At 37.0% G+C, this 25,405-nt stretch overlaps 1 protein-coding gene across 3 annotated transcripts in view; it reads right to left on the bottom strand.

Moving 5' to 3' along the window:
* Positions 1–25,405, bottom strand: part of MYOM2 (myomesin 2) — a 187,185-nt gene that overhangs the window by 85,344 nt on the left and 76,436 nt on the right. For all 3 annotated transcript variants that reach the window (XM_063442912.1, XM_063442911.1, XM_063442913.1), the window contains 3 exons: positions 14,194–14,247; positions 11,094–11,221; positions 443–626 (listed from right to left, as the gene is read on the bottom strand). In XM_063442912.1, coding sequence (XP_063298982.1) covers positions 443–626; positions 11,094–11,221; positions 14,194–14,247 — 366 coding nt within the window. The remainder of the gene's footprint in view (positions 1–442; positions 627–11,093; positions 11,222–14,193; positions 14,248–25,405) is intronic.

The raw sequence follows: 25,405 nt of genomic DNA, 5'->3' as shown, positions 1-25,405 counted from the left end.
TACTGTTCAATTCAAATTGCACAATCCCCCATATTTTGGGTCAATAAATGACCTGTATTCCTCTGGCATTCCTGATGTACGTGGAAGTCCTGTTGTATTATTCAAATAGTTAATCACTCTCGTATCCAGGCTTTATTTGTATTTCAGCCTGTCTAATATTTGCCCATTAAAATTAGCAATTGCTTTTTTATTTTCACAGTGTGATCGCTTGTACATACTGCACTTTACTTTATTATATTCTTATTTGCCTCTGTATTGCCCAGTGCATAACTAATCCCTATCTTGTAATTAGTTAACAGAATAGCAACAGTTTTAATACTATAATAAAATACCATTGGTAATATCCTCTATGAAATGCTCTATATGCACAACACTGCATCTCATAACCATTGATAAATAGCTTATCTACATTTCCATTAAAAAAAAAAAAAAACCTTCTTACCCAAACGTTCCTGAGCTTGTATGGGCTGTGTAATTTCGGATGGCTCACTGACCCCATGTTTATTAACTGCAATCACTCGGAAGTTATAGGACTTTCCTTCAACTAGGTCAAAAACTGCGAAACGTGGAGACCTTACAGGTATCTGTGAGTTCACTCTCTGCCAGCTTCCACTACCAACCATTGTCTATAAAAGTAAGAAAATAGTGGAATTAAATGATGTACTTAATGCAAATATTTTAGTTTATGCTTCAATGTATTTGAAAAAAAAAAGAAAATGTAAGATTTTTTTTGTGCATTAGTTTTAATGTAATTTGTTTATTGTCATATGACAATGTAATATTAAGAATATTTTACAATTGTAAAACTGCAAAGACTTCGCTTTCTCCAGGATTCAACTTTGTCCCCCCTTCTTAAACTGCTCGGCGTGGAATTAAAATTATTTATCATGATATCTACTTCATATGGAATAAAAGTATGCGTCTCAGACAGTGGACATATGATACTTGCATGCAACGTCCTTGTACAGCTTAATGAAGAATAGTTCGGGGACATGATATACACTTTGGTTCATTAATCTTCTCAAACACCACAAGGGAACTCAATATAGAGTAAGCCCCTACAACTTTATTAGACCTGAAGGTTAGAAGAAAAAAAAAAAACACAAATCCATGAAAGTTATTGTAAGATGTAAAAGTTTCCCAAATTGCTCAACCAATTCCCATCGCGGGATAACCTTCCGTGAACACCCATCCTCGCTACAAATACATAAGATAACTTTCACTAAGTAAGCTATCGCTTATAGGGGATTTTAAATAAATGTGTGCACAAAGTCTTCCCTATATTTCCTTTATTGCAATATGTATCTGTGTAAAATATTGCAGTTTTATTGCACTGCATGGTTCAGTATGGGATTTTTTTAATATTGCTGATAAGGTTAAGTTTACATCTTTGTTTAGGCAAATACATACATCATTGTAATTCTATGTTCACCTTGATTTTATGCATGGCTTTCAATGGGGATGTTGGCTGTCCCATGGTAATTACCGCAAACTTGTATAGATCAGTGGAGTAGCACATACCATTGTAGTGATTTTGCTTTGGGAAAAATGGAGAGCTCCCTGAGCAAAACATTGTATTTTATTAATGAGGTTGAAGAGATTTGTGGAATTTTGTGTTGTAAGGGCAAATATGAACCTTGATTCAAAGGATCTTAAAAGGGCATTTCTTTGCTGCATGCATAATTGGATCTAACTGTGCATTTAAAAAAAAAATCTACATTTTTAAAGAAATAGCTTATATATATATATATTTAAAATGACACATATGATTAGCAGTCTACCTTAACCCCTTAAGGACCAAACTTCTGGAATAAAAGGGAATCATGACATGTCACACATGTCATGTGTCCTTAAGAGGTTAAATATTAAAAGTATGGTACATAGCCTGTCTTAACCCCTTAACGCCGTTACGGCGTTCTATGCCGTCGCAGCTTTAAAAAGCTTTAAAGCCGTTGCGGCGGCATAGAACGCCGTAACGGCTTAAGCCCCCAGAAGATCGCAGCTACTTACCTCCGCCGCGATCCTCTTCTGGGGGGCTGCCTGACAGCCCAGGCAGCCCCCCTCCGGCAAATGAGGCCCCTGGGGGCCATGTGATCGCTCTCAAAGAGCGATCACATGGCCCCCTATAGCTGGCTATGGATCTGCCAGCAGGGGGACTGTCTAAAATATTAGACAGTCCCCCTGCTGGTAGGAAGAGTAAAAAAAAATGTATTAAACATGTGTAAAAATAAATTAAAAGTATTTATATATATATATAATATGTATATATATTATATATATAATATATATACATATTATATATATGTAACGTCATACCAAGTGTATTTTAATATTAATATTAGTATATATATTAATATTAAAATACACTTAGAATGACGTTACATATATATAATATGTATATATATTATATATATAATAGATATATTCACATATATTATATATAAATACATCTAATTACAATAATACATAAATAAAATAATAAAATAAATAAATAAAATATTGAAACAAAATTTAAAATTAATTATATATGCATATGTAATTTCATTCTAATTGTATTTTGTTATTAATATATATATATTGGTAACATAATACACTTAGAATGACATTCTATATATATCTATCTATATATAAAATGCAAATAACCGCAAATATATATATATATAGATAAATACATATAATTACATAAAAGATTACATTAGTATGCACGTAGAATTTAAATACCTATAAATGCATATATATTAAAATTCTACGAATATATTTAAGTCATTTTTTAACATAATTATGTCATTTGATTAATTAAAATTTGATTGACATGCCTGACAACACAGGGAGAAAGTGCAGCGAATTTAATTCGCAAGCACTATATTTGACCCTGTAACTCTCCAAGACACCATAAAACCTGTACATAGGGGGTACTGTTTTACTCGGGAGACTTCGCTGAACTCAAATATTAGTGTTTAAAACTGGTAAATTTTATTAAAACAATGATATTTTAAGTAAAAGCGAAGTTTTTTGCATTTTTTTCAAACAAACTGCACTTTTATGGACTATATTATTGTTGTAATATGTTTTAATGTTTTAAAACACTAATATTTGTGTTTAGTGAAGTCTCCCGAGAATAACAGTACCCCCCATGTACAGGTTTTATGGTGTTTTGGAAAGTTAGAGAGTCACATATAAGGCTTGCATTTCATTTTTTTGACATTGAAATTTGCCAGATTAGTTATGTTGCCTTTGAGATCGTATGGTAGCCCAGGAATAAGAATTACCCCCATGATGGCATACCATTTGCAAAAGTAGACAACCCAAGGTATTGCAAATGGGGTATGCCCAGTCATTTTTAGTGGCCACTTAGTCACAAACACTGGCCAAATATTAGTTTTTTGCTTTTTTCACACAAAAACAAATATGAACGCTAACTTTGGCCAGTGTTTGTGACTAAGTGGCTACTAAAAAAAGACTAAACATACCCCACGTTCAATACCTTGGGTTGTCTACTTTTTCAAATGGTATGTCATTATGGCGGTAATTCTCATTCCTGGGCTACCACACTGTCTCAAAGGTAACATTACTAATCTGGCAAATTTCAATTTGAAAATGGAACGTTCTATATTTGACCCTGTAACTTTCCAAAACAACATAAAACCTGTTAATAGGGGGTACTGTTGTACTCGTGAGACATCGCTGATTACAAATATGTGCTTTTTGTTGCAGTAAAACCTAACAGTATTATGACATGTACAGCTAAAATGTGAGGCGGAACTACAAATTTAAAAAAATAAATTTAATTTCTCACAGTTTTTTAAATTTTATTCATAATAAATTATGTTTCATATATAAATATTTGATATAAAATGAAAGCCCTGTTTCTCCTGAACAAAATGATATATAATAAGTGTGGATGCATATAATATGAAAGAGGGGAACTACGGGTGAACAGACATATAGCGCAAATTCCAGTTTTTGTTTACGTTTTTTTTTTATCAGAACGTGTACTATTGACTCCGTCCTGAAGGGGTTAAGTTTACTCCTGTATGTGTAAATATTTTATGTCATACATTTATAAATATTCCTGTGCTTTTTATGTACATTTTAATATATATTTCAAATGATTATGTAGCTACCCTAATTATCACATCATTATTATTCTGGAATAAGTAAGACAGAGTGCTGGGGCAAAATATTCCACGGCACACAAGTTTTGCATGTGTGTATGACTAACAAGATCATGTATGTAATCCTTTGCATTAAGTGAAACATACTTGTATTAGGAAAGCTCTGGTAGGCTTAAAGTTTTTTCCATATTATAACAGTTATGCACGTTTTCCAAATGCACAGTTGCATAGTCTGAATGCACAGTTGCTTATTGGTTATAGAAAGTAAAATTCATATCACATCCATTAGTGTGGCTACTGTTTGTAACTCCTAACTGCTTAATGATATCTGGTAAGGTGTCTGCCTTGGCCAAGAGAGATACACATAGTGAATACACATGTATATGTTTCTCATATATATGCGAATAATGCTTAGTGTGAGAAAGTAACATTTGTATAGCCATGTTGTATAACACGGCTAATCAGCCAACATACAGATACTGCATACTGCCAGGCATCACATTTCAGATTCTGAATGTCACCATGAGGAATCTGCAAACCAGATAAAAAAAACATTGATACAGATGGGAACCTTCATCTCTGAAGTTTTGCATGAGAATACTTCTTAATTAACTGTGAGCCTTTTGATTAATGAGCATTTATTAGAAAGTATAGTGTCAATGTATTGTTTATATAATTGTGATATGGATTCATGTATATGTTTAGTAATAACAGGTCTTCTCTCCTGATTTGCCTTTATGTGATATATATCAAATTGGTAACTGTTTTCATTGTCTCCCATATTCCTGATAAAAGTATATATTAGCCCATGTAACTCAATCCTTATTGGCTTATCGGCTGACTTGGAAGGAATCAGATGTATCAGTTTATAGTTTTTTATTTTGTTTTAAGAAGCGCACGTGGTATTGAGATTTAGGTCTGGTATTTCATTCCAGTTATTTTATGTGAACTAATTATATCTAGGTCTAATATATTATAAAATAATTTAATAACAAAATCCCTGCGAAAAATCTGACCATTAACAACTATAAAATGTTGGTTACGGACAATAGAAGGATGAGGTGTCAACTACACATCTCCACAGCGTCATGATGTAAGGTCGTCATGTTGACAGGCGGGAGGAGGTGGAGCAGGATAAGGAAGATGCCGAACTGAGAATACCATGTGGCGAAAAGGCGAACTGAGTGAGACCATTTGAGAGATACGAAAACAGAGACACAAAAACAGAAACCCGGTGTGGGCGGTGAGAGAAGGACAGGAGCCTGGGCTCGGGTAGCAGGAGTGCCTGAGACTGGAGGTCAGTAACGGCTGGCTTTCCAGTGCTGCGATTCTCTGCCAGATCAGACGAAGGAGTGACCCTCGTTTTCCCCCTGAGCTGGGAGAGACTGACTGGGAGAAACTGGGCAGAGGCTTGACTGCAAGCAGAGACCAGAGAATCGGAGCTCAGGCTTGAACAGTGGGTGCACGTGGGATTGCAGACAGGCGATGGCTGGCTATTTGTCGATGTGGTATTGTACCACACAGGAGTGAGTAGAGAACCCCATGCTCTCCCTTGATGATTACGAAGGGAGACCTGCTTATTATACATGCTAAGAATTGAGGGGCCCATCTTATCTCTCAATCGGGTTTGAGACCAGAAAGTGGAATACACCCAAAGTTATTAAAAAAGCTTAGTGGTGTACTAGAAAAACCATTAACATATTTATTTAACCAATCATTAATAACAGGAGTAGTCCCAGAAGACTGGAAGTTAGCGATTCACAAGAAAGGTAGTAGGGAGGAGTCGGGCAACTATAAGCCAGTAAGCCTTACTTCAGTAGTGGGGAAAGTAATGGAAACCATGGTAAAGGATAGGATTGTTGAACATCTAAAATCACATGGATTTCAAGATCAGAGACAACATGGGTTTACTTCAGGGAGATCATGCCAAACTAATTTTATTGTTTTTTTTGATTGGGTAAATAAACTAATAGATCAGGGTGGTGCAGTAGACATTGCTTACCTAGATTTCAGTAAGACTTTTGACACTGTTGCACATAGAAGGCTTATCAATAAACTGCAAAGTTTGGATTCCAATATTGTTGAATGGGTAAGGCAGTGGCTGAGTGACAGGCAACTGAGGGTTGTAGTCAATGGAGTATATTCGAAGCATGGGCTTGTAACCAAAGGGGCACCTCATGAATCTGTACTTGTACCCATTCTCTTTAATGTTTTTATTAGTGATATTGCAGAAGGTCCTGATGGTTAGGTATGTCTTTTTGCTGATGATACTAAGATATGTAACAGGGTTGATGTTCCAGGGGGGATAAGCCAAATGGAAAATGATTTAGGTAAACTAGAAAAATGGTCAGAGTTGTGGCAAGTGACATTTAATGTGGATAAATGCAAGATAATGCATCTTGGACGTAAAAACCAAAGGACAGAGTACAGAATATTTGATAGAGTCCTAGCCTCAACATTTGAGGAAAGGGATTTAGGGGTGATTATTTCTGATGACTTAAAGGTAGGCAGACAATGTAATAGAGCAGCAGGAAATGCTAGCAGAATGCTTGGTTGTATAGGGAGAGGTATTAGCAGTAGAAAGGGGGAAGTGATCATGCCATTGTACAGAACACTGGTGAGACCTCACTTGGAGTATTGTACGCAGTACCAGAGACTGTATCTCCAGAAGGATATTGATACTTTAGAGAGAGTTCAGAGAAGGGCTACTAAACTGGTTCATGGATTGCAGGATAAAACTTACAAGGAAAGGTTAAAGGAAGTTAACATGTATAGTTTGGGGGAAAGACGAGACAGGAGGGATATGATAGAAACAATTAAATACATAAAAGGAAAAAAAAAACAGTAAAGGAGGAGACTATATATAAAAGAAGAAAACTACCACAGCAAGAGGGCATAGTCTTAAATTCGAGGGGCAAAGGTTTAAAAATAATATCAGGAAGTATTACTATACTGAGAGGGTAGTGGGTGCATGGAATAGCCTTCTAGCTGAAGTGATGGAGGTTAACACAGTAAAGGAGTTTAAGCATGCGTGGGATAGGCATAAGGCTATCCTAACTATAAAATAAGGTCAGGGACTAATGAAAGTATTTTTAAAAATCGGGCAGACTAGATGGGCCAAATGGTTCTTATCTGCCGTCACATTCTATGTTTCTATGTTTCTATTTGTACATGTCATATAAAGAAAACAATTTAATACAAATAATTATTAAAAAAAATGTTGGTTACTAAGTTATCATAAATTAATAATTGGTGCTCTGTGTCGGCCTTGGTAGTGTCTCAAGAAGTCAACATTTTGAATATGTACTCTCCTTTCTCTTCATTCTGTCTTTATGACTCCTTCTTATGCTCATATCCTAAAGTATGTGGAACAAGGACCTACAGTGCTGATGTAGTCATGCGTATGAACGATAGTTTAATTACCTCACTTACTGAACCCGAAAAATACTGTGCATTCTTTGTAAAACTACTGTATTTTTCTGAAACGAAAACTAAAGACATATGGAAAGTTGTAGAAGAGTAAGCAGTGCATTGTGAGGGTTATTTACTGAGCAGTGATTTGAAAACAAAATTGCAAGACATAAGTCACAATCGTTGATTTGGTAAAATGCCGTAATCCAGTTATGGTCGCAGTTAGGCTATTTTATTTTGAGTTTTGTACTTTGGTTTCAAAGGATTACAATTCACTGTTTAGTAAATAAACCGTTGTGTATCAGATTTAAAAGATAACTAATTAAAATTAATATAATTTATCTCACAATAAAACTAAAGTTCAATTTCTAAAGCAAAGCTCTGCATCTTAATCACTAGCCATACATAAAAACCTTGAATTTATTCAAATATATTAGCTTGCGTCCAGTGTTTGATAATTGCTCTGTTCTTAATATCAATCATTAAATTTTTCACATTCATTATAATTCTGTCCAAAGACAGGAAAAAAAAGTACTTCAGGGCATTACAGGTGAAATGATTACGATTGATGTGTTTGTTTGATGGTTCTGAGAAGGATGATCTGTTTGAAGTGAATGAACTTATTTTGCACAGTTAATTAAACCTCATCTTAAGACTTCACAACTTCTCATGATCTCTTTACAATTCCCAGTATTGACCACAGCCAAATTAATAAATCCCATGTTAACCCAACAGGTGCCCCCCACTGTCCTTCAGAGGAATCATTTTACAGCCAGTACCTAATTATTAGCAAGATGTCTAATATTACTTCTTGAGATGTAGAGGAATATTGCATTATGATTGCATTTACTGTTATAAAAAGCTCATTGAGATAATGTGAAACACTACCATGACATTTCACATGTATTTAAACCTCCCATTTTCTCTTCGTGGAAACTACAATGAAAACCATTTAGTTTGTTCCTTTTTGACTAGAGTTTTCTTGTGACAAGCACAAATAGGCATATCTCAAAAGGATGAGGAATATTTTCATTGTGAAGTCATGCCCAATTAAGAACAATGTGTCTCTGCGGTCATATAGTAATCTGTCATAGTTTAACGTTTTAAATATTTTTAAAGAAGCATTTTCATACATTTCAATTAATCCATTATCCACAAAATACACATTGTGCTGGTGGAACTGTTAGCAGAGGTATAGAATAAAGGTATACTTACATGACAATCATAAATAATTCCATAACAATGGCCACCATGGGCTAGGTAAATAACGTTTGCCTTGCACAAAGCACAAACAGAAATTCTTTCCGATTTTGTTGAAATATCATGAAAAAGAGCTATAAATGTCAAAAGTGTGTTTGGTGGTTGATTGGTTTAACCCCTTAAGGACCAAACTTCTGGAATAAAAGGGAATAATGAGATGTCACACATGTCATGTGTCCTTAAGGGGTTAAAGGTTGTTGATGGCTGTTGTGTTTTAGATACAATTTGTATGATGTCCTGAAGAGTAGGAAGAGTACATACAACGTATATGGGAATATATAATTTTGGAAGCATGTATTTAACCCCTTAAGGACCAAACTTCTGGAATAAAAGGGAATCATGACATGTCACACACGTCATGTGTCCTTAAGGGGTTAAATGCAGTAAGAGCTATGCTTATACAAAGAGAGAGCAAATTCTTGATATACGTAAATATATTAAAAGGCAACTTAACACCTATTGGATATTGGTTGATCCAAACAATATTTTCAGTTTGACTGTATTATGCAGTTAAATGAGAAATATCTGTATGCACAAAGTGCAAATTAGAAGTTAAGAGTATGATTTTTTTTAACATTTAGTGTGCAAGCAAAAAAAAAAAATAGAAATCATATGTCTACTCCTCGTTTTATTTCATTGGAGTCCTGAATTTGACAGCAGCGCTCCATGCCTGGTCTGTCCCAGGAAGTGGGCAAGGAACATTGGCAGGTATGCACATGTGCAGGGGCTTTGCTAGAGTAAAAAAACAGCAGGCCTTCCTTGAGTCCAAAATTGATTTGGTTACCACTTAATAAAACCCTACCCCTTGCCATCTGTTGTGCATATGAAAATTATGCAGGCTTCATATGTTACAGGAAAGAAAACCAATGAAGGCTGCCCTGCAATATGCAGATTCTACAAGCTGCAAGAGGGAAGAGGATCAATCAAGAAGAACACAAAGGAAGTAGCTTTATTTACCAGTTCCCCTTATTTAGGTCCTTCTTTCACAAACCTGGGTCCAGTGCCAATGTTCCTCGCACAACCCCACCAAGTGTGTTAATGCCAAAAAGTTAAAAAATGAAAGTGTTGGTTCATTAAAAAGTTATATTGACAAGTTAATTAAGGAGGATCAGAAAAAGGTAGAAATTCTAAGTAATACTTTTTCTTCAGTTTATGGAGAAGAATCTATGGCTGTAGATTTACAAAACCCTGTGACAAAAACCTTACGACAAACAGGTGATTGGTTAACACATGATAAAGTGCTTCAGAAATTAAGTAAAGTTAATGTAAGGAAATCCACAGGGCTACATATTCAACCACATTTGTTTAGGAAGCTTAGTGTAGAAATATTCATACCACTGTTTTTTTATTTTTCAGATTCTTTTATTTTAGGAACTGTACTAGAGAATTGGAGAAAAGCAGATCTGGTGCCTGCATTTAAAAACGGTGCAAAAGCTCAACCCAGAAACTACAGATCCATGAGCTTAACAAATATGGATGGGAAATTATTTGATGGTCCGTTAAGGGATACTATTCAAGAATTAATTTTGAACAATAATACCATTAGCAGGAATTAACATGGTTTTATGAAAGGCAGGTCATGCTAAATTATATCAATTGCTTTCTAGGAAGAAGTTGCAATGTAGAAATATAAATCAGGATGATCCAGTAGATGTGATATACTGGAATTTTGTATCAAAGACATTTGATACAGTTCCACACACAAGGTTACTAGTAAAACTGAAATCAGTTGGTTTAGATGAAATAACTTGTTCTTGGATAAAACACTGGCCTAAATACAACGTGCAAAGAGTCGTTGTAAATGGAACCGTTGTAATGTGTACAAAAGGGCTAATCGAAGTGCCTCAGGGTTCTGTCCTGGGTCCATTTCTCTTTAATCGGTTTATAAAAAGATCTTAAAATGGGCATTGAAAGTCATGTGTCTGTGTTTGACACAAACCTAAGTAAGAAAATAAAGTCTGCCATTACGGAGTCAAGAAATCTTTTGAAAAAATAAATAAATTGTGGCAAAGAAATGGGCTTCATGGTTAAACTTGATGGACTTTTTCAACCTTGAAATGGTAACTATGCAACTATGTATGTAACTTAATCTTCACAAGTCAGACTTAGGATACATGATAGATTGTTCTAAAAAAATCACCATGGTTTAAAATGGTAATCAGATATTTCCTCTAAAAGAGTTGGACAATAGAATTAAGAAATCTCTCAAAGACTTTCAAGCTGAATGACTTTCCCTTTTTTAATACTTCAATTCCGGAACACAGTAAGATCTTAAAGTCCAGTCACAGAAACAAATTCATACTTTACCTTCTCAATGTAATACACGATGGGATCTCTGCCACGAGGAACAGGTGGGTCCCAGCTAAGGACAATATATGTTTTACTGGTATCCAAAGCTTGAACATTGGTGGGTGAGCCAGGAATTTTTACTTCACCTGGATGACAAATTTAAATAATTAACATTAAAAGATCATGGAAAGTGCCTGAGATTTTATAAATATATTTGACTTTCTATTTTATCCAAAAATAAAGCCTCTCAGTTAACATTACCCATGAGGGGCCCTGAAACAATTAGATGCTATTTTATCATAAGAATAATTCATGACAGAGTATATAAATTTGGACATTTGTACATACTATCAGTCTGCATTTGTGCAAATATTCATTACACATATATCCATTTTACATTTATCTAGTATGAAATGCACCTGGCTCTGTGCTACTTTTTGCAGAGGAGCAAAAACACTCTATCTGAATACATAATATAGGTTATTTAAGCTGCCCTACAACCTACACATGGTGTATTGGTCTTCAGTGTCATAATACATTTGCATTAAAATATATGTATAAAATATGCATTTTTTTTATTTGACCATTATTGAGTTGGCGCATATATTTCATATTTGAGATAATTGCATTTGCAAGGGGGTATATCATTTTCTATAATAGGTTCAATATATATATATATAATTTTAGTCTTGTGTCACCGTTGCCATGATATTTAATGCAAATTAAATTTTCACAAATACTACCTAAGTGTGCCATATTCTTCCATATAATAATAATAATAATAATAATAATAATAATAATAATAATAATAATAATAGTAAACATGCATAAATTCCTTATTTGTATGGTCCCAGATACCCAATATACCTCCTGTGCACTCAGTATTATACATGAGATGGCAGGGATAATCCTTGGCCACCCATTAACAAGAAGCTTTGTACATGGACATATGACTCCTGAATTCTCATAAAGACTCATTATAAAATTACTCCTATGTGTGATTCTGACACAATTACTGTTTAATTTAATTCAGTTAACTATATTAAGATTTTGGACAATGGAAAACATTTTCACATTTGTCTGACAGCCACTAGAGGCACTTCCTATTAAAGTCCTTAAACCTTTGAAGGTCTTCAAGTTTGTTGTGATCACCAGAGCCAAAGCATAAGTGGCACATGTGTGGGCCCAGAGCTTAATACCTTGAGACAGAAAGGGTGCTTCATGGTCAGGATCTCAATCGCGTATAGATCACTTTATAAGCTCCCTCACAGTTCTCTGATGCTTCTCTAGTAGTCAGAGCACAGCAGGCAATGTGCTGAGTTATTCATGGAGTGCCAGGCCATGAGGAAGCTCTTAAAGTGATCTGTACCTGATATTGGTGCAGAACATAATGCTTCCCCCACCTCCAAACCACAAGGGATACTGCTTCCCAGCATTCCTCCACTATACCACCCTGTATCCTGCAAAGTATGACCTCAACATGACCACTAGGACCACACTAGGACCAAAAAGGTAAGCAGGAGGTAAGCAAACTAAAAAAATTCCTACACTCACTCAAACACTACAAAACAAAACTTAGCCACACTCAAATTCTCCTACACAAACAAAACATTCAGACTTTTCCACAAATAAAATATATCTACCACACACTCCTCCACGAAGAAAACATTTCCACCACACAACTTTCGAACAGCACATAGGCACATTTAGCCTCCCCCACACATACAGCTTTGAGCAGGCTTCCCCAAACTTCGGCCCACCAGATGTTGCTGAACTACAACTCCCATGATTCTATGAATGAAATAGGCTGAGAATCATGGGAGTTGTACTTCAGCAACATCTGGAGGGTCGGAGTTTGGGGAAGCCTGGTTGAGCCTCCTCCACGCAAGACTCATAAAAGCAGGGTTCAGCAGGGGACCCCGAGACAGCCTTCTTCCTAGGGCCCTGGACACTTTGAATCCAGCTGTGGGCATCAAGCATGGCATGATAACACCAAACATAAGAGCCACTGGGTTGGTGGATCACAGCACTTGCTACACATGTGCCCTATGTTCCTAGTGCCTCACTATGCAAAGCATTGGACTAGACAGAGATCGTCAATACTAGTAAACTCACAGACGGTAAAGTAACTGCTTTGAGGAGTCTCCCCCTGCAGATAAGCAAGTTACGTTTAAATGCTTCAACAGGTAATGTATGTTTGTTTTTTTTCTATTATTTTAAATCTACAAATTTACAGAATTACTGATTTATGGAAGGCAAGGAACACACCAATGTTAAAAATAAAATAAATATATATATTTATTCTTAACATCAGAATGTTCCATAGATAAAGGAAAACAAACAGCTTGTGCTAGTGGAAGAATATGGTGTGCTTTCAGCACTTGCATGAGCAGTTGTCAATTTTGCTTTAATGAAGGAAATGCCAGTTACAGCAGCATTGTGTCTGTATGAATATTTGTCTCTGATTAATATGATAAATTAATGAACAGGGATTTTTTGGAAACATATTTCTATATTTCCACACTAAGCCTCGAGCATAGAGAAAATGGTTGGAGTTTAAGCAAACACATTTTTCTTTCTTTTTTTCCCCACAAACATCTGATGATTTGTATTGCTGATGTTTTTCTACGTATACAATATTTTTTAAGTAGATAAAACATGTATGTTCTTATAGAATATTTTATGTATAGTTATATGATTACAGTAATACAGATGCAATACTTGTTTTTGTATTTTGTTTAAGGGAATAAAACAAAACGTCATAAACCTGGCATTGCCCTGTGTAGCCCGGGTATCGTGCACATCTGCAGTGTGTATATTTATATAAATTACTATGAATGGGTCTTATCACTAGGAATTCTTTATTTTGAAAATACATTTTATAAACACATATCAGTCTAAAATATAGGGCAGAACATCTAAGAAATGTCTCCTCTTTTCCTAAAGAAGCTTGCGTTTTTCTTCATTGCTCAAATACCTCTGATGTGGCATTATGGGATAATAAGGTTAATATTCCATTTCCATAAAAAATCTGAAATCCATCAGGACTGATGGAATTGCCTGCTTCAGCTTCCATCTTCAATGTTACTAATTTCAAAAGCTTATTAAAGTTAAATACCTTCTAAGTCATCTTGACAGATAACAATTTCACGTCCTCCATCCAAATGGATTGCTGTGAAGATGAAAAAAAAAAAATCAAATTGAAGAATATTTAAATATAGGTGATCACAATATTAATAATAGCAATAATAATAATATAATAATAATAATAATAATAATAATAAAAGTAGCAAGAAAATACATGATTACATATTTTTGAAAGATGGACAGTATTTTGTACGCATACAACATACCAGATAAATTGGATCTTTGGAATAGTAACTGATGGGTTGTTATTATTGGATTGATAGTTGTACTGCACTGTATTTTTTTTTTATTTATATTTAAAACTTAAGATGTTTATGTTGATTAAACTGCCACCATATAGGTAGAACAAGCTAGTCAAGGGGTAGGGTTTAATGCTTATTTTCTATTAGTTGATTCAATATTTATTTTATTTTTATTTGTGGGTAAAGAGTAAAGATACAGGCAATACTAGTTAACAGCATAAGAAACAAGTAATTACGTACCTTATAGATAGAGTCCAGGTGAAAGCATCATGAAATAATAACAGTACATATTTTAAAACAATATGGATAAATAGAATTTCAAATTATTAATTTGCATTAAGATAAATACTAAATGTTTAAGCATTTTGTTCAACAATGAATGGAATGGAAAAAAAGTAAACCATTAGAACGTATGCTTCAATCATGATGTAGATATCATACAATGTCTTGTGAACTAGTCAACATAGTAACAATCCAAAAGGTCAAATCCGTTGTAATATCACCTATTTAAACTAATACCCTGAATGACTTTGTGAAAGCTAGGCTAGACAAATAGCTTTATATTATTGTTGTATAGGACTTGTAAAATCTTGGCCTTAAAATATTCAAAAGGAAAAGGAAAAGTTAATGTTCATGTGATTCTTGGTGTTCATTATATGTTTGCACTCATTATATGTTTCTAAAATTACAATATCAGTATTGTCATTTTTTTCAGTTAATTACACTAGATATATTAATTGCAATCATAACTCAAGGTATCATTGTACAGGTGAATATTGATTGTTACTGGACTATGATCGTTAACCTGTAGTGACAATTATGTAATGAAAGTAGGACAACATCCCTCACCCCATTTCCCCTCCTTCCTCTCCCCTTACTGAAAAAAACCTTTATCAACCCACAACCTCTATCCGTATATTCACAACAAATTATATTTGGGACACATCTTGGCACAGCTTCTGAATATGGTGTAATCACCATTTGCTAAATGTGTAACTTGCATTCTGTTAATTTGCCATGTGGATGATAGGATGATAACACCTGTTAAATCGTAATACAAATTGAAATACATAAAAAAAATAAGTAAATGTGAGAGTATAGTGGATTAACTCCATAATTTGCTTATCATTAGAGAGAAGCCTTATATTATATTATACATTGAATTATAAAAGTAAAACAAACAACGATGTTATTTCCAGGCAGCCTGATTGATAGCAGCTGGAGGTTTAGCTACATGAAAGTAATACAATTATTATACATCATAATTGGTAGTGTTACATGAAGGACTGGAAGCTAAAGTGGTTATGGTGCTTGCAGTAACACTCTACAGATTTCTTAGACTTTTCTACTCACATGAGTTATGACTGGTCATATTAGTTATATTTATGTCACCTAAACAGAGATCAACAATCACTTGTGCTTGTTGAATTCCATTTAACTGACAAACTGGCATACACAAATAAATAAACCATTCATTTGATGCGGTGATGCCAAGAGCCCAATGCTTATAAAACCTGTTTTCATTTTGTGTTTTATAGTAGAAAAATAAAAGTGACTCGTTTGAATTGACACAAATCTGTGTGATTTATTGACAAATAGATTTACTAGTTTTATTATGCTCTCTGGTGGTAGCTAACAATCTGGCATCTGCTTTTGTAGATTAGGTTTATGAGAATTATGCATAGTTCCTGCTAACTCTATCTAGAAAGTGGTGATAAAGTTACATTTTCATACGTACAGCTATATCAAATTTTCATATTATCAAATAACTTGCCCCAATCAGACAGCGCCTGTCACTTCCCTTCAGGTTCTCTTCTTAATGACCTGCTATATTAGAACACAAGTGGCAACTAAAGTTTTATTTTAGTAGATTGTTAATCATTGTTCTTTGGAAAAAATATTTCAGTGGCTGCCAACAATATTTTAAGAAAAAAAAGTTTCAGATGTCAACCCAGTATTTTTTCCTTTAGACGGAAGTGCTGCACAGCACAGGAATGTGTAACTTAAGCAGATAAGAGCACTCAATGGATTTTTTCAAAACACAATCAAAGGATCAATGTTTCTATCAATCGGTCTTTATCAAGATATATATTGATAAAGACTGGTTGGTCGAAATGTTGATCCTTTCAATACACTTTGATTCTGTTTTTAAAAAAATCCATTGAGTGCCTGTGCCCATCTTTTTATGATATATATATATATATATATATATATATATATATATATATATATATATATATATATATAAATAAATATATGTGCGTCTGTAAGATATATAACAGTAAATCATATTTTAGGGGGAAATAATTTCATCAAGTGGTTCTAGAGACATCTTAATAAATTGTGGGAAATTGTTTATGATTGTTTCCAGATCCCTGCATTATTTCTAATAATATATGTTTCAGCATTAAGTATTGTTTTTATTTTTACTGTTAGGGTCTGTGCATTCACACTTTGACCAATGGAGATTGGGCAGAATTTGGGCCTTATAGCTGTTCAGCAGAAGTCTGTATCAGCAAAATATCATGTATATCCAAGTGAGTGACTAGCATGATTGCAGAACATGTTAGTTTGATTCAGTATTTGGGGTTCTGGATGTGATGTCCCCAAAAAATGATTGATGGAAAAAAAGATGATTGGTGCTAGGGGACAGTCACTAAATGCTGATTTTATTCAAAGATTGTCACGTTACATTGTGATTCCCCGGCCATGACACAGCCTGGGGAGGTCCATTAAGGTAGAGAGGAACCCTTCTCACGGTCATTCTCATCTCCTCAGGGCTTCCGACGCCTGCCGCTATAGCTCTGCCACTTTTTATGATGTGGTGCATGCGCCAATGTCATGACGCTGATGACGCCATGGTCCTCCAAAATGTTTAATTTCAAACTTTTTGGGGGCGTGGCTATGGAATTAAAGAGGTCACTATAAAAAGGTCACTTAGGGTATGTATCATTGCCTTGTTGTTGTTTTTGTTTAAAGTTGCCAGGAGTGCATTATATTCTGTGTTTTTTCTGGTATATTAATCTCAGCTTTCCCTGACTATTCTCCGTTCTGTAATCGTCTGACTCGGCTATTGTTATTTCTGCCTTCCCTGACTCGGCTTGTACCTCACCATTCTTACTCTAACAACATCTAACCTGGCCATTCTAAGGACCTGTACACGCTGTCTACAGGTGAATATTGATTGTTACTGGACTATGATCGTTAACCTGTAGTGACAATTATGTAATGAAAGTAGGACAACATCCCTCACCCCATTTCCCCTCCTTCCTCTCCCCTTACTGAAAAAAACCTTTATCAACCCACAACCTCTATCCGTATATTCACAACAAATTATATTTGGGACACATCTTGGCACAGCTTCTGAATATGGTGTAATCACCATTTGCTAAATGTGTAACTTGCATTCTGTTAATTTGCCATGTGGATGATAGGATGATAACACCTGTTAAATCGTAATACAAATTGAAATACATAAAAAAAATAAGTAAAAGTGAGAGAATAGTGGATTAACTCCATAATTTGCTTATCATTAGAGAGAAGCCTTATATTATATTATACATTGAATTATAAAAGTAAAACAAACATATGTCTAATCATATACACACTGTGTGTTGGGTCACTAGGTTTCGTGACACAGATCAAGGAAGAAATTACCAATAGAGGGAAAAAAAGAAGAGCAGTATATAAAATCTATATATACCAAGAGCCCTCCATTAATATGGGCACCCTTAGTAAATATGAGCACAAAAAAGGCAGTGAAAATGTGTCTTTATTGTTTAGTCTTTTGTTAAAAAAACGCACAAAATACTCTGCATTCATGAATATTAACCCCTTAATGACACATGACATGTGTGACATGTCATGATTCCCTTTTATTCCAGAAGTTTGATCCTTAAGGGGTTAAACAATTGTTAACACAACACTGTTTGTAAAAAAATAATAAATCTTTAACTATATGTGTTGCACAATTATTGTCACCACTTTGAATTAATGTGAGAAAAGTATATTTTAATTATATCCCCATAGTTTTTTTTTATTTTTTAGTATACCTGGGTGACTAGGAACTGGAAATTGTATAACCATGACTTCCTGTTTCACAGGGGTATAACTATAAGGTAACACATAGACCAAATTATGTGTGTCTATATTGTCTCAATGCAGTGTGAAGAGGATGGTTGAAGTGGTCAAAAAATCTCCAAAGATCACAGCTGGAGAATTGCACAACTCATTTGCATCATTGTTCAGAAATCTGACATCACCACAAGTTGTTTGGAAGGGTAGATACCACCAGAGGTGAGTTTTGTGCACAGAGAGAAGTAGGCATATGAAAAAGTAGAAGGTGTGTGGTCCTTAACCACATATACCCTTGATCAGAGCCGATGTGGATGGCTCTGTGTCTGTAAGTACCAACCTGTTCTTTTTTATACATATTTGGAACCATACGGTACTGCACCATATATATGTTTCAACATTTCAGAATTCAAAGGAAAGAATATCCAGCAAAAAGAAGGGATAGGGTCGCCTTCACGGACCCCACGGGCTATCAAATTGAGCTATATACTATTAGCTCTCCAAAGTGTGAGTGGGAATTTTTCACTCTTAATTGAAATTCACTTTTTGTCACAGTTTACACTATGTTTTGTATATTCTGTTTATTTTTAAGGTATTGAATATCAACTTAGGACATTTTTTGTATACCTAAAGGTACTGTTTATGTATATATCCACACTCTGAGTTTATTCACAATTGTTACAATTAAAATTCACAACTGTTACAATTATAAAAACTTTTAGCGCTGCACCAGCATACTACCACTAGACCTACTCTTAAGATAAGAACTTGTTACAGCTGCTCATCTGTTTTCTTCACTTTGCAAATTAGCGCTAGTACTACCCTGTTTTGTTTGCGCATATATATATATATATATATATTTATCTTGTTGATGTTTGCATTTTTATAGAGTTGACAAATTCTTCAAAGCAAGATTTCTTCGCTGAAAAGTTCTAGTTGTCCAGAGCTCTTCTTTCAGTGTTTATTATCCTATGCATTGTTAATGTTTGTTCTTATGTGTTTCCCAAAGTTGTTTTTATTGTGTATTGTGGACTTTTGAAACTGTAATATCTTCTCTCATTGTAATGTTATGGTTTGTTTGTGCTGCAATGCAATTTTAATGATTGCTTTTATATTTTAACGTACAGTGCATTCTTGGTTGCAATGCCATCTTAATTTTGATGGTATTGTGTAAAGTTTATTTTCTTATTACATATGGCTTCACTTGATTTCTGAATTAAGCTATAAATGTACCAAAGCATTTTTGGAAAACGTTCTAAAGCCAAAACAGGATATAGTAAATATAAATGCAAATCTACTGACTGTTTTAGCTAGCACATCATATAAACTGACTTTATGCTACATGGATTTATATAAAGAGTTTTTGTTTGTTTTGTTAGGTGACCATTATTTTTTTTATTAATAATTTTTTATTTATTGTTTTCTTTTCAATTACAAAAATCAATTATATCACAGATAGTTTGTAACTGCTTATCCACTGTTAAAATCATTTTATACAATCATCACTGTCCAACGTTAATCATCATAAGCAGCATACATAAAACATTTTACACAAAATCCTGTATAAATCACAGGACTTTTACATTTAAGACAAAATCAATCCATTGTCAAGCAGGTGGATTTATAATATCAATCATTATAGCAAAATATCTTCTAAAAATTCAACGTTTAGGGTTAATTAGTAATTGATATCCAATTTATTTGCCCATTCTTCACATATTTTAGTTGTTTTTAATCTGTGTCCTAGGGTATTACTGGTGTTCTTTTCCATTTTAGTTTGGAATAATATCTGTTCATATGTATTCGACCAAAGTGGAGCTTGAGAATTTTTCCAACTACACACAATTACAATCTTTACCACCAAAAAACATTGTATAATAAAAAAAAACATATCTTGTTATTTATCTTTGGACAGTTCAGATGCAAAAGAGCTATTTCTGGAGGAGTAAAATTCAGATCTAAGCTAATATGAGTTTTTATAAAAAGAAAAATCTTTCCAAGTATTAACTATTTTATCACACCTCCACCATATGTGGATATATGTTCCATTAAGCTACTTACATCTCCAACATATCGGTGGGTATTCAGGGTACATTGTTTTTCATCTTGTCGGTACTTGGTACCACCTCTATAGTACTTTGAATTGTATTTCTGCCCAGTTTATACAATACATTACTTCTTAAACTTTCAACCATGCATCACACCATTCTCTCGTTTTTAAAGTATACTTGAAATTTGCCAAATTTGGAAAACTGGTAACCTTTGTAATTTGTCCATATCTTTAGATATTACTTTTGATGTTAAATCATAATTTAGAATATTAAAAAGTTTATCTATTATATCTGATTTTACTCTCAATAGGTTGGTCGTTGTGTAATTTTTTTTTTTTATTCTTTATTTTTCTTGTGCATGTTTTAAAGACACGTAAACATGGAATGTCACAACAGCAGCAACATGTGTAACAGAAGCAAGTCGTAAAAGGAAAAGTTTGACATTCTAAAGCGTAGCACATTTTTCAATATGAAAGAGCACTTTTTCAGTACAAGATAGCACATATTGCCATAAAAAAACTATTATTGGAGCCTATGCGTGTGGTGTGATAAGAAGTTCCCAGGGTCTAAGAGTTGCGTGGTGCAGTGTAACTGTCTTCTGCGTGCATGGTACCTAGTGATCTTGTCATCTTACATGCTCTGCTAGGTCACACCATCCAAGTCTTAGACGTTGCCAGAGGCCCTGTGCGTGCTTGTTTGGTAGTGGGTCAGCTAGAAGCTACAAGGACTATTTATGAAGTTAGTATCTTAGGGTGAATCCCATTATACTAGTCTATGTTATGGACCACATTACTGCCATTCGTTGCCAAGCTAAATAGTGTTGCCCAGTAATTAAGGAGTGTCTCACAGTAAGACCCCTGACCACGGGTGCAGCGGGGGTGAGGGGAGAGAGGGGAGACTGCGTAGTACAGGAATGCTATGGCCTCATCCTCGGGTGTTGACTCTGACAATATTTTGAGGTCTATTAAGCAGAGTAAGTGGTGAGAACCGCACTCAATCCCAACGGCCAAGGGTGCTCCAGAGCAGGACCAGCAATCCCAGTACAATAAGTACTCCAATGAAAATTGGAGTGCCTGTGAGTTTTTTCTTTTTGGAATATTTTGAGGTCTGTCACATCTTCTTTGGTGACTGCACCCTCTCCGTGACCGCTTGGACCTCTTCCTTCACCATGTCGGTATCGTTTTCATATAAGTCGGCTATGTCCTGTTTGGTGGAGGGAGCTGAGGACTGTGGCTCCGTGGACATGCCTGGGGTTGATGCGGTAAGGTTGCTAGGCCTAGCATGAGGCTGACTGTCCTCATCATCCGACAGGTCTGTGGAGGCCCCTCTTTCAGCCTGCTCTATTCTTTTTGGCTGCTGCATGCCGTGAGCAGCTTGCCGATGTTTCTCGTACTGCAGGGTGCCACTGCCGGTGTCTTTGGCTTTGTGCGGCCCATCTCTGTGGGTATTTCCATCTTGAAATGTGGTGAGTAGAGGGCCCAGCCACGATGGCCTTTGCGTAGTCATGTGGCCTTATGATTTGTCAGGATTTGCGGGTCACTCTGGCATGTGAGACATAAAAAAAGGGCATGAGTGTGTTTCTGCCTTATGATTTGTCAGGATTTGCGGGTGTAGCGGAGAGCCGATCTTTCACAGCTATTCCCCACTAGAGATCCCAGTGAGGCTCAGGAACAAGGTGATGATAAGTCCACAGGCAAGGTTTCTAGCAGGTAGAGTAATACAGCAATATCCCCATCGCAATCCCAATAACTGGACGACACACAGTTTCAGGAGTAGAACTGACAAGCTTTATTCCACAGTTCCTTATAAAGCCCTCTCCCATGCAAGGGAGGAGGTTCTATCACTTAAGACATTATCCAATCTGTGAACAGTAACCTCCCACACATCTCCTCCCCTCCTCTAGCATCATAATCCCCTTATCATGTACATAGTTTTACCCAAGTTTTGGATGTACCCTAAATACTTGGGGTACATCCACAAATCCAATATCTCCAGATAGCCCTAGTCTGGAGGAACAACATATTTTAAAATCAGCCCATTCGGATAAACGGTTCGTGAGATATGGGGTTCCAAAGATTTGACCGACCGCATGGGTAAAGTATCCGAAAACAGTTCCATGCATTTTGGCCCTGCGGTCGGTCACAGAAAAGGGAATGAAACAGACGAATTGCCTGGGTTATAGAGACTAAGGGGAATTCGCATGAATCCCCTAGTTCGTGAGTTTCTTTCTACCGAACGGCGGGTCATTCGGTAGTTTCTATACGAATTTCTGGAAGTATGGAGGTCTCAGCGGTGTTTGCCTAGTCAAGTGTCCGATTTTAGTTCCAGACACTCGACGGCAAAACACCGCTGTTCGGTAGTTTAAGATGGCCGCCGCCACGTGTTCGTATCCCGAATGGCGGCCACCCAGAGGACAAAGACCACACTGCACGAATAGGTAATTACCCGTTTGCAACATTGTTGCAAACGGTAATTGAAGGCACACTTTACACAGGGTGGTCTGGTTGTTCGGTAGTTTCATTCCCTTGTTTCATTCGAATGATTCTACCGAACAACCAGAGGAATACAGTACTTTACACACATTCAACTGCCAATATACCCGGATACAATGATTTCTATGCATGTTCACACACATTAAACTAGCAATATGACCAAATACAATTATCCCCATACATGTTGTAGGACAGCCCGGTACCAATCCGCTACACTGCTCCACCTTGCCCACAAGCCGGCATACACAGTCTGATCCAACACGGATCGGCTTGGGGATGTCCGGGGGCTCACGGATCATTTCTCTAAGTCAGTTTGTCTTGACAACCCGTCAGCATTTCCATTCTGCTTACCCGGCCGGTACTGGATATTAAAGTCAAAAGGCTGTAGCGCCAAACTCCAGCGCAGCAGCCTGGCGTTGTCCCCAGCCACCCGGTTCAGCCAGACTAACGGGTTGTGATCCATGAGCAAGGAAAAGGGCTGTCCATATAAATAGGGCTGCAGTTTCTTTAGGGCCCACACCACAGCCAGGCACTCCTTTTCGATGGCGGCGTAGCTTACTTCTCGAGGTAACAGTTTGCGACTGATGTAAGCCACTGGATGTTCGCCGCCATCGGCCCCGACTTGACTCAGTACTGCCCCCAATCCAAACATAGAAGCGTCTGTGTGAACAAAAAAACGTTTAGTTGGATTGGGAGCTGCCAAGACAGGGGCATTTATCAGTGCATTTTTCAATTGTTGGAATGCCTGCTCACACTCCGGGGTCCAGTTTACTTGGCGGGGAAGGTTCTTACGGGTCAGGTCAGTGAGGGGTTTGGCCAGGGCGCTATAATTGGGAACAAACTTCCTGTAATACCCCGCTGTCCCTAGAAACGCTAAAACCTGGGTCTTAGTCCTAGGGGTGGGCCACTGGGCTACAGCCTCTACTTTGGCGGGTTCGGGTTTCTGTTTACCGCACCCTACTCTATGTCCCAGGTACTGTACCTCAGCCATTCCGATACTACACTTGGCCGGCTTCAAGGTCAAACCTGCTTCCCTTATCCTATCTAGCACAGCTCCTATGTGAGCTAAATGTTCCTGCCACGTATTGCTAAAAATAGCAATATCGTCCAGGTAGGCACAGGTATAGTCCTGAAATCCATCCAGGAGTCGATCCACCATCCTTTGGAAGGTGGCTGGGGCGTTTTTCATCCCAAATGGCATGACCTTAAACTGGTACAAGCCAAATGGGGTGACAAAGGCCGACTTCTGGATGGCGTCTGGGGCCAGGGGGATTTGCCAATAACCTTTACACAAGTCAATAGTGGTGAGGTATTGGCCCCTGGCCATTCTGTCCAGTAACTCGTCTATCCGGGGCATCGGATAGGCGTCGGATACGGTCTTCTCGTTCAATCTCCTATAGTCCACGCAGAAGCGGGTCGTACCGTCTCGCTTTGGTACGAGGACTACAGGAGATGCCCAAGGACTGTCTGAGGGTTCAATCACCCCCAGTTCGAGCATCTCGTCGATCTCCTTACGCATGTTTGCCCGTACCGCTTCTGGGATGCGGTAGGGAGTCTGGCGCATGGGTAGTTGCCCTGGGGTCTCGACCCGGTGAGTTGCCAGAGGCGTGTATCCAGGTACATTAGAGAACGTGTCGCGTTTCTCTTCTAATAGTTGCTGTACCTCGATCCGCTCCTGTGGGCTCAGCCGATCTCCCAGCGCAACCTCCCCTAAATCCCCGGACAACTGCCCATCCCCCAGCAAATCGGGGAGGGGTAAGCTGTCAAACTCTTCCGTGTTAGGGGCACAGATGGCGGTTACCTCCTCAGTACGCTCGTGGTAGGGCTTCAGCATGTTCACATGGAGCATGCGTCGCCCCCCAGTCCCTGTGCAGGGGCCGATAATATAGGTGGTGTCACATCTTTGCTCCACCACCTGATATGGGCCCTGCCAGGCGGCCTGTAACTTATCATGTCGGACAGGTTTTAAAATTAGTACTTTCTGCCCGACCTGAAAGCTACGGTCCCTGGCTCCCCGATCATACCATGTGCACTGGCGGGTCTGGGCCTCCTGAAGGTTTTCCCTTACCGTCTTGGTCAACGCTTCTAGGCGGTCCCGAAAGGCCAACACATATGGTATGATGGGGGTGCCGTCTGTGCTCCGGTCTCCCTCCCAATGCTCTCTAATAAGATCTAATGGGCCTCGGACCCTCCTCCCAAACAGTAATTCAAACGGGGAGAACCCTGTGGATTCCTGCGGCACCTCCCGGTATGCGAATAGGAGGTGCGGCAGGAATCGTTCCCAGTCCTTGTGGGTCTCTGCGAAGGTTCGGAGCATCTGCTTC

This window comes from Pelobates fuscus, chromosome 2 (genome assembly GCF_036172605.1).
Source record: "Pelobates fuscus isolate aPelFus1 chromosome 2, aPelFus1.pri, whole genome shotgun sequence".
NCBI classification, from domain to species: domain Eukaryota; kingdom Metazoa; phylum Chordata; class Amphibia; order Anura; family Pelobatidae; genus Pelobates; species Pelobates fuscus.
Note: the sequence above shows the minus strand (reverse complement) of the source record. Positions and strands in the feature narration are given on the sequence as shown.